Source organism: Heteronotia binoei, chromosome 13 (genome assembly GCF_032191835.1).
Source record: "Heteronotia binoei isolate CCM8104 ecotype False Entrance Well chromosome 13, APGP_CSIRO_Hbin_v1, whole genome shotgun sequence".
NCBI classification, from domain to species: Eukaryota; Metazoa; Chordata; class Lepidosauria; order Squamata; family Gekkonidae; genus Heteronotia; species Heteronotia binoei.
The window spans coordinates 43696379-43710557 of NC_083235.1; the positions used below are offsets into that span (position 1 = coordinate 43696379).

The following is a 14179-nucleotide window of genomic DNA, read 5'->3' on the forward strand; positions in this document are numbered from 1 at the left end:
AGTAATTGACTCAAGATAACCCTGTGTGTTTCCAGGGCAGAATGGGGATTCAGTGTCCTAGTCTGAAAGTCTAACCTTTATACTACATTGGCTTTCATGGGATAGTGGCTTTTGAAAATTATCAAGCATCCAGGCCTAGGTGAGTAATGCAAGTTGGGTAATATCAAACTGCTTGAGGGTTCCTGCTAGGCCTGGCCCCAAATGAGTCTTCCCTCAAAGGCAAAAATATCTTTGTCCTCTCCCTCTGCATTTTACTGACAGAAGCCAAGCCTGTTGTGGTTGCCTAGCAATAGCCACTGACGGAACCCATTTCTTAAAGTTACAGATACTCCTTTTATCATGTTCGGTTTAAAAAAAAAACTATTTTTTTTTCCAGATTTTCCTGCAAATCTAGTCAGTCTTTCATGTTTGTAGAAAGATGTGTCCTGCCTGTTCACAGGTCTAATCTCTGGATTTTAGAATCCTCAGATTTGACCGAGTTGGCTATTAGAATATACAAGTGTGATACTTGTGGGAGAAATCTTGCCTCTTCACTTTCTTCTCCCCTTTGCTGTTACTGGACCCAGTGCAGCTTCCTCCCCCCACACATACCTCACTATGGCCCCCATCTGCCACTACCACCCACTATTGGTGACACTGTAGGGCCTGCCATGGCTCATGGCAACCCAACCACCCAGCCACCACTTGTATTGTAAGCCGCCCTGAGCCCACCTTGGTGGGGTAGGGCAGGATATAAATCGAACAAATAAATAATAATAATAATAATAATAATAATAATAATAATAATAATAATAATAATAATAATAATAATAATAATAAAAAATACCCATCCACCACTACCCATCAGCAATGCTGCTGGGCCCACCATGGGTCCTGGCTACCCCACCACCACCATTGGTGAAGCTGTGCAGTGTACCAAAAGACCAGGAGGTAGGCGTACTGTCTGCATATGTGCAGGTAATGTTTTTGTTTTTAGGGGAGATTTAAACTCCCAGTGTAAATTTTTTTAACGATTTCAGGTTTTTCTGTAAACTGGGGGTGGGGGGCTACCCAAGTTCACAGAACTGTTTATGTCAGTGTGGCTGTAATCTGCAGATTTTAATATTCACACATTAGGCCAATTTTGACTGTTAGAATATGAGATCATGCAAACAACAAATGAAGACAAGGTATAGTATACACAACAGAGAAAGTATATAAGACAATGAAGCAAAAGCAGGACTACTATTCCATGATAAAAGTGCCCATTCAACTACAGATCTAATCCTTTTTTTAAAAAAAAATGCCTTCTCACCCACTAACATTTTACATATTCTGCAAAATGACAGAAGTGTGAGGAAAGTGTGAGAGCACTGAACCACTTAATCCCAGAGTCAGAAGGCAACATTAGGGGAAGGCCTTGGCCTCTATGGCCCTCCAGAGGAACTGGTTGGCTGCTATGTGAGGCAGGATGCTGGAGTAGATGGACCACTGGTCTGATCCAACAGGGCTTTTCTTATGTTCTGTCTGACATCATCACATAGACCATTCCACAAGGTGGGAGCCACCCTTGAGAGTGCATATGAATGGGCAGTAGCTAATCTTATGCTTTTGTAGGGCAGCACCTTTAAAAAACTTTGCCCAGATAAGCGAAGCTGTCACAGAGGAGCATAGTGTAAATAATGCAACAATGGTTTTTTAAAAAGTTGTTATTAAAGTCAGGTTAGCTTGCATGATCAAAGTCACTGAAAATCCCATGGTGTGAGAGATTTAGCTCATTAGGGAATGTAGGACTTGCATTATATGTATGAAACACACTTGCAAGGGCCTGGCACTGCAGACACCCTCATCAATGAATTGAACTGAATAGCAAATCCCACTCCTGCAGAAGTTTTGTGAGTACTCTGGGTCCCTGTGGAGCCTGAGGTTCAGGGACAATTTTGCAACTGCATCTAATCCATCAGACTGTTAATAAACCAAAATCATTTTGAGGCCTGAACAGCTTCTGAAATGTATTTTTTCCCTTATTGTGTTCACAGGTGGAACAGCAGCCCAAGTACGAGGACAATATCTACATGTACATCTATTTTGTCATCTTCATCATCTTTGGATCATTCTTCACCTTGAACCTCTTCATCGGTGTCATTATTGACAACTTCAATCAGCAAAAGAAAAAGATAGGTCAACTTTTCTCACTGTCTGGCATACAAGATCTCATTTGTTTGAGATGCAAAGTTCAGAGTGCCTTCTGGATTATTTTCTAATTGTCTGTGGAATACTGGGGTTTAGATCTGGGGTTTAATTACCCAAGAGATAGTGTACTTACCCAAATCCTTGCATGAAGCTGCAGTGAATGACCCTTCATAGGGTCACATAGGCACACACTTGTTTCTGGACCCTGTCCTGTACTCACACTGTTGTTTGGCCTTTTAGAAGATTCATCTATAATGAAATGTGTCCAAAAGACAATGCTGCTGCCATTACAGAACAAAATAGAAGAAGGGAGAGGGCTTTCCTTGCATGCAGAGAAAGTGGTGGCAGTTACAGCACTGTTGACACATATTCTGGTCCTTGAGGAGGGAAATGCAATTTGACTCCACATTCTGCAGATGCTGTATCTGCTGCAGGCTCAATGTTTCCACAGTCTTTGGGTAAGCTGAATTGGGAGAGGCATCACATTTAAGGGCAAATTTCTAGTTGTATATAACAGAAGGCTTCAAATAACAGGATGAGATAACATTGCTTCAAACATATTGGATTTCTGAGAAGAAAATGTCAAATATGGAATCAGTGTTTAAAGGGTGATTACTTTCACTGTATTTGCAACATAATTTTGGCTGGCTCTTCTTAGAATAGACACTGGTTGCCATCCATGACCCTGTGTGCATATGGGACTTTTTGCGAACTATGGCAAGAGGAGATCTGTGAAAATGTGGGTATACAGTTTGGTGTAGTTGTTAAGTGCACGGGGAGCTATTTAGCATAGTGGTTAAGTGCAAATACTCTAATCTGGAAGAACTGGGTTTGATTCCCCAGTCTTTCACATGTACTTGCTGGTATGACCTTGGATCAGTCATAACCAGGGCTTTTTTGTAGAAGGAACTCCATTGCATATTAGGCTGTACTCCCCAGTACTGTACTCTTGGAGGATTGGATGTAGCCAATCCTCCAAGAGCTTACATGGCTCTTCTTACAGGGCCTATTGTAAGCTCTTGGAGGACTGGCTACATCAGGGGTGTGTGACCTAATAAGCAAAGGAGTTCCTGCTACAAAAAAAGCACTGGTCTTAACTCTGTCTGAGCTATTCCTCTCAAGAGCAGTTTTCTCAGAGCTCTCTCAGCCCCACCCACCTCACAGGGTGTCTGTTGTGGGGAGGGGAAAGGAAATTGTAAACTGCTCTGAGACTTCTTTGGATAGTGAAGGGTGGAATATAAATCCAATCTCTTCTTCTTCTACAGTTCTCATGTGTAATTGCCATTTTGTCTGAATAAGGTACTGTATTTTCCAGTTTCAGTAGATGCTACACAAAAGCCTGATTTTTGAGCATTCAGTAGCAATTACTGAATCTGGAAAGTATGTGTGGTGCCTTGTTCAGATAAAATGGCAAACATGCAGATCAGGAGGATCATGGGTAGCAAGCTGTCCTAGTGCATGTAGTTGGACACCTCCAAATGTAACACCTGAAAGGGACTACTTTCTTCTGTGGTTGCCAACCATAGGAAGCACCCTCTTGTGCACATTGAGCTCTATCACTGGATCCTATGTAGCAGAATAAAGTTTGAGTCTGGTGGCACCTTTAAGACCAACAAAGTTTTATTCAAGGAATGAGCTTTCATGTGCACATACACTTCTTCAGACACAAAGTGCGCGCGCATACAAAAGTTCATACCTTGAATAAAATTTTGTTGATCTTAAAAGTGCCACTGAAGTCAAACTTTGTTCTGCTGCTTCAGACCAACACAGCTACCCACCTGGATCCTATGCATTGTGGGTCTTGTTCCCCTGTGGAAGTTGTGCTTCTTGCTTTGGATGGAGGCAGCTTCACACTGGCAAGCTCTTTATGTGAAATCACATACCATTATGATATTACTACCTGCTCTGTGATCATTGACCAAACAAGTGCACACATTTTGAGCCTCACATATAGGATGTGCCACTGAGAGCTGCCTACTTCTGGCTGCATTTTATACAACTACAGCCATATAGTTTGCGTGCCTGAAGTGGACTTTAGAAGGTTCTACAAGTGAAATCTATTTACATTTTCAGCACCAAAGCCCTCAGTTACAATGCATTATCAGCATCTGTTACAAACTCCCCAGGATCAGCAGAGATTGGAGGGGGGTCTGCTGTGAGAAGGAGCTGGCTTTGTACAGTGCTGGTTGACTGATCCCTGCATCAGTTCCCCATGCTCATTGTCCCCCATTTTCCCCAGTTCTCAAAGCAGAGAGGTTTGTATGGTGCTGATTGGCTGCTTCCTTTATCAGTCAAGAAAGCACTTTCTCTAGCCCTAAAAATAAAGCTCCAAATAGCATTTGAATCAGCATTTGAACTATGTAGGTGCTTTCAAAAATAAAACTGAAAATGGAGGGAAGAACAGGCACCAGCCAAGTTTATCTCCAGAGCTGGGTATGTGTGCTGAAACAGGAATGAAGGTGGGAGAGAACAGACCTTGCCCCACAGGAAAGCTGCTCACCTGCTCCTATGTAAGCCTGTATGCAGTCACATATCTCCTATCCTGTTTAAGAGAGGATCTGTAATTTCTTCCAGCTGTTACTAGAAGCAATAAGGAAAACTTTATACTTCAGTTTTACCTTCATCTTCAAGCATTGATGAACAGATTGTAACCACATTTCTTTCCTTTCCCTTCCTTTACTTTGGAGGTCAGGATATCTTCATGACAGAAGAGCAGAAGAAATATTACAATGCCATGAAAAAACTAGGTTCCAAGAAACCTCAGAAGCCTATTCCTAGGCCTTTGGTAAGTTTTCAGATGTAGCCCAAGCCATTTTCCTTGTGCCCTCAAATAGGCTCTTCACATTTTCCAACAGCCCCTCTATTCATTGAGGTAACCTTCACTAACAGAATAAAAGAGCTGTGCCTGCTTGCATGCATTAGCATTTGGTCTGCTGCTCAGTGTGGATGCCACAAAGAAAGTTTTCATGTCTAATTCTCCTTTTTTAAAATGTGCTAAAGATTTACCCTAAATCAGGACAAAACCCCAAGATATAATGATAGGACAACTTTGGATGCCAGTTAGTTTATTCAAGGAAATGGGCCAAAAAGCCCCTTGGCTGTTGAACTTCCAAAATTCAGTCATAGAGCTTGTTAGCATATAAAATATATTAATATAAAAATAGTTAAAGTATGACAACATATAATCTTTACAACATTTTGTGCATATGATATTGAATCAAAACTGAAATATGTCCTAGAGACAATAGAAAGTTAGTATGATTACTCAAAGCTTCTGTTACATTTCTGTCACTACCTAAAAGAATATTTAAAAGATGTTAATCCATAGAACAGTAGGGTAAATTGCCAGAACAGGAACTAGTGAGGAAGCTTTGGGTTTATCATAAAACTCATACATTAAAAATGGGAATGAGAGATGGGCTCCAATGTCTGGGCCACACATACTGTGTCTGTGATCCTGTGGGGTTCTATGCAAACCAGCCACAAAGCTCTGCCAAAGGATGCACATTAAAATGAATGATATAGTGAAAGATCCATGATCATAGGTTCCCAGAATTTTAAGTTATGTTAAAGTCATAACAATATAGAGGAATCACAGTCAGCAAAATACAAGATAAGGAACAAGACTGTGACAAAAACAATAAAGAATAATAAAACTTGTGTAATTGTTTTTCTTTTTGCAAAGAGTAACTATTAGTATCTGAAAGTTGTGAAAAAATATGTCTCTCGATCACCAAATTAATGGTAAGCACGAAAATATAATGGTCAATTGATAAGTACAAGGTGTCTGGATTATCATCCAATAATGATTTTGGTTAGGTTTTTACCAACCTTAGAAGCCTTGTGAATTGGTGGTCACTGTTAGACACTGGATTGGTATTACTTGGATTTACATGCATTTCTGTACAGAGTTGGTGAGTGCCTATTATCAGTGTTTTATGATTGTTTAAATACTTCATTTCTATATCCTAGGGTGGTAGTTCCATTGTATGCCTGTATATGACATTTTAAAGATACTTCATTATTGGGGGGGAGTTACCCATTGCTCTTTTATGATCTTTACATCTTTAATACAATAAGGAAGAAATTGAAGATGAATGAAACAGTATCCAGATACCTCATCCTTGTCAATTGACCATTATATCTTCTATTTTCCATTAATTTGGGACCATGATTTGGAACAGATATTTTTTTCACAACCTTCAGACCTTTTTGTGCAGAATATAGTAATTGTATTTTTAGACACTTTGGAAATTTATAAATTTGACCTCATTGATTCATTAAGATTATTGTTTTCAGTATTTGTAATATATAGTCCTTGCAACCTGATTCTTATAATTTATTGTATTTACAATAGTTATACTTTGCAAAAAAAAATACACATACATTTTGTTTATTATTCTTTATTGTTTTTGCACTTTTGTCACAGCCTTATTCCTTATCTTCTTGTATTACAGCTATATGCAGCACCTACCTTGTCTGTCTTCCATCTTTCCAAGGATAATGGCAGTACGGAGAGGCTTTGAATGGGTGGAACAGTGAAGGAGTAAAAGTGCCATTCTCTTTCCCCATATGGCCCCAATGTGAACTGAGGCCACACACAGCTGAGGCCATTCCACTTCTAAATGTTGCTGGGATGATCCAGTCAGGGATCTCCTAGCATCTCACCTAAGCTTAACCTTTAAATGCAGGGAAAGAGCCCTAACAGAATGCAAAAGTGATCTGTTCCTGTGTTCACTTTTTGCTGGCTCAGTATGCTGGCTGAATGCTTTACTGCAATGTGGGATACAGAAATTGCCTTATCCTGCAGTAAAGGGTTAAGGATATTGTGCTGGTAAGAAGGAATGCAAGAACGGACCAGTTGTATACTGTACATTTACTTTATGGGACAGACCAATATAGGACACAAAATCCTGCACAAATAAAATCATGCTTTTGAGCTAGCTTACATGCTTTCTGGTGGCAGAGGAGCATACATACACACACACCTTCCATTGTAAATGTGAGACCCATACATTACACTGGTATTTGAAACTCAGTATTGCCTACTCTGACTGGCAACAGTTCTCTAGCAACTTGGGAAGCAAAAGTTCTTTCCTTTTACTGGAGATACAGGACAGTGAACCTGGAATCTTCCGCATGCATAGCATGGACTCTACCACTAAGCCACAATCCCTACCCAGAGTGTTCTGCTGCAACTGACAGTGTATTCCAGGACAGAAAGAAGTATATCATTGGGAAGAAGATATTTGAGTCATGAAAGTTTGTGAACCTGTCCCTTAGATATACAAGATGTATAGAACTCTTAGGCACATAATTGAGTAATGCTGTTACGTATATCCATTTACTGTGTGAGTCTTTCCCATTCTTTGTTACAGAATAGAGTCCAAGGAGCTGTCTTTGACTTTGTCACCCAGCAAGCATTTGACATAGTAATCATGTTGCTTATCTGCCTCAACATGGTAACCATGATGGTTGAGACCGACACTCAGAGCAAGCAGATGGAAGAAATCTTGTACTGGATCAACCTTGTCTTTGTTATCTTTTTCACTTGCGAGTGCGTGCTGAAAATGTTTGCCTTGCGCCACTACTACTTCACTATTGGATGGAATATTTTTGATTTTGTGGTTGTGATTCTCTCCATTGTGGGTGAGTACAAAATATCTTCTGTGACACAAAGGTCCAAGTGCCTAGAGGACAACATAACAAAATGTGTGGGGTGGGCTATACTGAACATGATATTGAGATTGAGTTTCATCCAAAATTGAAATCTAAACTCTTCTGCCTTATGAATCAATAGAAACAGGCAGTTAGTGCACAGATCATGGGCCAGTGTGGATGATCATGTGCTAAACCTAGTTTCAGTCTTCAGGTCAGGCAGCCCATTCTTGCTATTTATTTCAGGACAGCACTCCCACATGAGATGCAGTTGGTTTTTAAGATTCTTAGTTAGAACTTATAGTTTAATTGGGACTTCTTTGAAATTAAAGTCCCAGTGCAATCCATCTTTTTTCCTGGTGACCTATCCTGAGATGCCCTATGAATTCAGGAGCTTCAGTGAGCTCTACCTTACATGCAAGAACTCTCCTGAATCCAGAAGTGCAACTCTTCAGAATACATTTAATCATGCATATGGCATATGCCTCCTCCAATGAAATGGATTGAGCTGATGATTAATAAGAAAACCTGTGCTCTACAGGAGTGGTCTGCAACTTTTTCAGACCTGCAACTCACCTTTAGCCCCCAGGCGGTAGCCTGGGACCCAATGAACTGCAAGTACATAACAGGAAATTCTATGGCAGAAAGGGGGGGGGGGCAGAGTTATGAGCTCATCAGTGCTGAGCCCAGGAAAGCACATGAAACACAAGCTGAGCACCAGGAGGTGTACTGTAGTGAGAAACAAGCAAAGGGATGCAGCCCTGGAGGTATCTTATTCACTGGTGGGTGTTGTTACTTTGTTGTCCTGCTACTCCTCTCAGCATGCATGCAGAGGCAGGAGAACTAGACCCCTTGCTCTATCTACATGTGCACTCTTAAAGCAAGTAATTTTAAAAAGTAGTGAGGAAAATGCCAGCACTGCAGGCTTGTGATGCAGTAAAGTGGGGCTCTTTCGTTTTAAAAAGCAGATGGGGTAAGGGTAGTTAATAGATTTGTCTGTTTAAATTTACAAATTAATTAACTTTTTTTTAAAAAAGTAAATGCCAAATTCCCATCCCCTGAGGCAATTGATGTGTCTTAAAATTCTTAAAAGTTAGCTATATCCATATTATGATTTAAAGGCCAAATAAAATTTTCATGTAGTTGCATATAACTTGCATTGTCTTTTTCATTTATCTAGAAACAACGTTTAGAGGCTACAAGTCAAGGGGAGGGGCTTTTATCCCACACTTTCTCCAAGGAGCCCAGAGTGGTGCATTTGGTGCCTCCTTCAGCCACTGTTATCCTCACAGTAATACTTTAAGGCTGATAAGCTTGAGAGAAAATGGCTGGGTCCAGACTGGCAGTTTAAGCAGACACAGGAATGGCTGGCAGATGGATTTAAAAATCAAATCCAAATGACACATCTGCTGCCTGTCCCGCTCTCACGCCATCCTCCAGTCTCTCTGAGGTGGCTCAAAAAGTGGTAGCAAATTCTTCTGTCACATGCCATCCGTCCAACATCTGAACATGGGAGTGCACAAGCAAGGCAGATTGGTGATGTGAACCCACCAGGCCGCCCCAAGCCACTTCTGGCTTTTAAAAAACCCCACTGAGTGCATGAGTACATATTCGCATATGTGTATGACCACTAAAATGAATAGAGGGGAAAGAAACTCGAACCGGGATTAAGGGGATGGTGTGTGACATCCATCTGACTGCACCAAAGCACCCCCCTCCATGCGGGATACAGGCAACCCACACAGGAGCGTCTGACTGGGAATAATCCACTCCATTTTGAACTGGCCTGATTTGAGATGCCAATGACTGGCCCAAAGTCACTCACATTTCCCAGAGATGTGAACTGAGGTCTTCCTTCTACTAGTCCAACACTCTAACCATTACTGTACACTGGATCAAAATTCATAATTTCTCAAACCTACTTTCAGGTAAAAAGAATGAGGACAATGCAATGTCTAGTTTGGCCCTGAACAAACACAAATCAGACAGGCAGAAGGATGTATATTGGGTGGTAGCGGTGAACCAGAGTTCATGCTATTTTTTATTTTTCTTTTTTTTGGTATTTTTGTTGTGTGTGTACACATGCACCTGGAAGTCATTGCAACTTCTGGTGACTGACTCCTACTGGGAGCCTGGAGGCTATTCAGAGAGATGGCTGAATAAAGTCTGCTCCTGTCCTTCAGACTGTTGGTATTTCAAGGAGGTCTCCCATCCAAGTACTTGCCATAGTCAACCCTGCTTAGCTTTTGAGATCTGACATGATCAGGCTTTCCTGGACTATCCACGTCAGGGCACGTTTGTGCTATTTTTTGACTAGATATAGTGGCACTGCTTATAATTTCATGATGATTTCTTCTTAAGATAGATTGCCACTCCGAAGGGAAATTTACTGATTAGGCTGCTGAATGCTTTCTTAAAGCTCAGATATTAAAAGACATACATTCATGGAGACCGCCAGTGCTGATGTGAGTGTTGGCCTGTCTGTTCTAGCAATATAGTTGTAACACTGTCTTTTCCTCCCAATTTTGTTTAAGGTATGTTCTTGGCTGAAATCATAGAGAAATACTTTGTGTCACCTACTCTCTTCAGAGTCATCCGCCTGGCCCGTATTGGCCGTATCCTGCGCCTGATCAAAGGAGCCAAAGGGATCCGCACCCTGCTTTTTGCCTTAATGATGTCTTTGCCTGCCTTGTTCAACATTGGCCTCCTGCTCTTCCTAGTTATGTTCATTTTTTCCATCTTTGGGATGTCAAACTTTGCCTACGTCAAGCACGAGGCTGGCATTGATGACATGTTCAACTTTGAGACTTTCGGCAATAGTATGATTTGCTTGTTCCAAATCACTACCTCAGCTGGGTGGGACGGCTTGCTCTTGCCCATCCTGAATCGGCCTCCAGATTGTGATTTGGAAAAGGAGCATCCTGGGAGTGGCTTCAAAGGTGACTGTGGGAATCCTTCAGTGGGAATCTTTTTCTTTGTCAGCTACATCATCATCTCCTTTCTGATTGTGGTAAACATGTACATTGCCATCATTCTGGAGAACTTCAGTGTGGCTACAGAAGAAAGTGCTGACCCGTTGAGTGAAGATGACTTTGAGACATTCTACGAGATCTGGGAGAAGTTTGACCCCGATGCCACACAGTTCATAGAGTACTGCAAATTGGCAGACTTTGCTGATGCTTTGGAGCATCCTCTCCGTGTCCCTAAACCCAACACCATTGAACTCATTGCCATGGACTTGCCGATGGTGAGCGGGGACAGGATCCACTGCTTGGACATCCTGTTTGCCTTCACCAAACGTGTACTGGGTGATAGTGGTGAGCTAGACATCCTGAGGCAGCAGATGGAAGAGAGGTTTGTGGCTTCTAATCCTTCCAAAGTGTCTTATGAGCCTATCACGACCACACTCCGGCGTAAGCAGGAAGAGGTCTCTGCAGTGGTCATCCAAAGGGCTTACAGGGCCCGTTTAATAAGGAGGGGCTTTATTTACCGAAAGAATGTCTCCAATAAGATGGAAAATGGGGGGACAAACAGAGAGAAAAAAGAAGGCACCCCGTCCACAGCATCCCTTCCATCTTATGACAGTGTAACTAAGCCCGAAAAAGAGAAACAGCGGGCTGAAGAAGGGAGACGGGAAAGGGCAAAAAGACAAAAAGATGTCAGGGAATCCAAGTGTTGAGATGATCCGTGCTAATAATAACTGTAGAAAACTTGTGAGCGGAAAAGATTGTTTACAAACTTCCTGATAAATATATAACAATAGCAAACAGCTGTGGAGACACTTTACCTGAAGATCTTATACCAAACATAGTCTGCTTACTGTGTGACCATGTTGCATCTCAAAGCAGTGATCTACCACCTGTTTAAAGGACCCATCTAGACAAATATATTTAAAAAACAAAAACAGGAAACAATACAAAGGCGAAAAAAAGGATTTTATACTGTTTGGGCAGGTGGATACTGCATGTTCCACATCAGTCAATGCAACTTAGGACAAACAAGCAAAATAAAACACACACACACACACACTTAAGGGGCAAAATGCTGCTTTAGGATTCATATTTTTCTCCAAAGCAGCTAAAATTGATTTTTATTTTTCTCATTTTATTGAAAGGAAACCCAGAAAAAAAATCATCATTTTGAAGGGTTTGTTTGTTTAAGCAGAACTAGATTTTCATACCTGATGTTTAGTTTAAGCAGCAAAAAAAATTAGAACAAGGAGAAAAAAGTAAATTCAATCAAGCAACAACAACAAAAAGCTGAAATGAAATGACACACATAGCCCATGCCATTTAATTGTCATCATTTCTTTGGTATTTATTCTCTGCATATTTCTTTATTATATGGGCTTCACCATGGTTTGGGAGATGGGGGCAATCAGGTGTTTTCAGCCTGCCAAACTCACTCAGGCTGGTTCCAAAAATAAAATAAAATTGTGCTCGTTCAATGCATAGAAATGATTTGCATGATGGCATGCTGTGATCAGGAATCATGCATGAAGAATCATAAAACCACAAGACACTCAATATGCTGTCCAGGCCGTGTGTTAAGCCATATGTTCAAGGCACTCCACTGACTATGGCACACTGTATTGGGAGAGATATTCTTAGCTATTACTATGCCCTTCACCAAGGTACCAGTTCTTAAACTTTCCATACACCCTCCAGTAGGAAAAAAAACCCAAAAGTGAAACCAACCATCGAAAAGTTGTTTGTGTGTCTGTTTTACAACCTTCATGGCACCCATATATATAAATGTATTTTGCACTTTTTAAAAAAAACACAGAGAACGCAAACCCAAAAATGCTGCTCTAAGCCCCATCTGATGGGACGATCATACAAAAATGGTTTCTGATACAGTATTACTGTCAGAGAACTTTAGGCCCTCAAGAAAACCTATCCAGGAGTTCTGTATCCCACAATATTTATGATTACTCTTCAGCCTCCATTCTGCAGTGTGGATACTCCCTCCCTTTTCTGTTAAGAGATAAGAAGTGCATCAGGAAACAACACCTGGTCTTTTAAAGGTGCAATTTTGAGCAGTTATCTAAAGCAATCTTGTAAGGGAATATGACCGGGGCAGGGGGTACAGCACCTGTGTGCCATATTTCCAAGCAAATTGTTGCATTCTTTTGAGGTGTTAGGATGCAAGTAACCTAATAATGGGGCACAAGCTGATTTCTTGAAATGTGGCCTCTACTTAATTGTTCTTCCATTGCTAGGTTTCCTGCAGCTTGCATCCTGATGCTGCATGGTTATCATTTGCTTTGCTAGCTGCCACTTTTATTTTTTGTTTAACAAAAAGCAAACCAAAAACAAACCAACCCAGTTTTTAAAAATAACCATGAAGTAGAATAACTTACTTCTGACAAGCAAAAGTAGCAGTGTGACACGAGCGCAGAGCTGAGAGGGAAAAGTGTTATAAATGTTGTGTGCCTTCCACCATCTTCTCATTTCATCTCACATGGTTATACAGTCACAAATTTTTAACTGTCCTCCAAATTCAGATAGGGATGAAGAGCTACCTCTCAACTCATCTTAACTTTAAATTGATGGGAGTCTCAATCTCAACCCCTCCCCCAAAAAACACCCTCTCTTTAAGTTTTGTGTTTCATACCTGGGAATCTTTCAGGTTTGTTTGTTTTTTAAGTCCCATTATGTCATTGCCATTGAACAAGTCGATCATCACTGTGAATTCAGTTCTTTGTTTCCTCTCTTTCTCTCTCTTAGAAGGGCACAGGTTTGGAGACTAGGGTTTTGTTTTGATTTCCTGATGGGCCAAAGGTTGCGTTGCATCATAACCAAGATTGTGTTACATCTGCAGCTTAAGGAAGATGTAGAACTACTTACAATTGTACAGAATACTGGGTTGTAAAGAAAGCATATTGAACATGACAAAAGGAAGCAAGCTGTTTGAATGTGGACCAAATAAATTGTATCTATAAAAAGCAAAAAAAAAATGCTTGAAATATTCAAAAAGCAAAACAAGAAAGCAGAAAAGATAGCAATGCCTTTTAGGTAAAGGCAGAAGCTTGATTTATAGCAACCTAGATGCCTGCTACAAGGGTCACATAGAAAGCAGGTCATTTGATAGACATCTGTGCCAAGTTGGACTTTTAAAAACACATAGTGTAGTTATCATGACATCAGTGGAAAAATTCTACTGTATCAGACACTGCAAAGAACAAAACATTTCTTTCTGTTAGACTTACCCCCTCCCACTTACTCCTACAATGTGTATAATATTTAAATGAAAAATGACATGCAGATGTACAGGCAACATTGTAAACAGCACAACAACAGCAAAAGCCGAAAAAAGTGTGGTTGAACTTTTTAAAAGAATATTATAA

General features: G+C 40.7%; 1 protein-coding gene and 1 pseudogene across 4 annotated transcripts in view; both read left to right on the forward strand.

Annotated features, from left to right (window-relative positions):
• The window catches only part of SCN8A (sodium voltage-gated channel alpha subunit 8), a 104648-nt gene extending 91852 nt beyond the window's left edge, over positions 1-12796 (forward strand). For all 4 annotated transcript variants that reach the window (XM_060252391.1, XM_060252393.1, XM_060252390.1 and 1 more), the window contains 4 exons: positions 2019-2156; positions 4853-4957; positions 7551-7821; positions 10365-12796. In XM_060252391.1, the coding sequence (XP_060108374.1) occupies positions 2019-2156; positions 4853-4957; positions 7551-7821; positions 10365-11509 (1659 nt within the window). In that variant the 3' untranslated portion in view covers positions 11510-12796. The remainder of the gene's footprint in view (positions 1-2018; positions 2157-4852; positions 4958-7550; positions 7822-10364) is intronic.
• LOC132581233 (N6-adenosine-methyltransferase TMT1A-like) overlaps positions 1-14179 on the forward strand; it is a 153725-nt pseudogene that overhangs the window by 89537 nt on the left and 50009 nt on the right.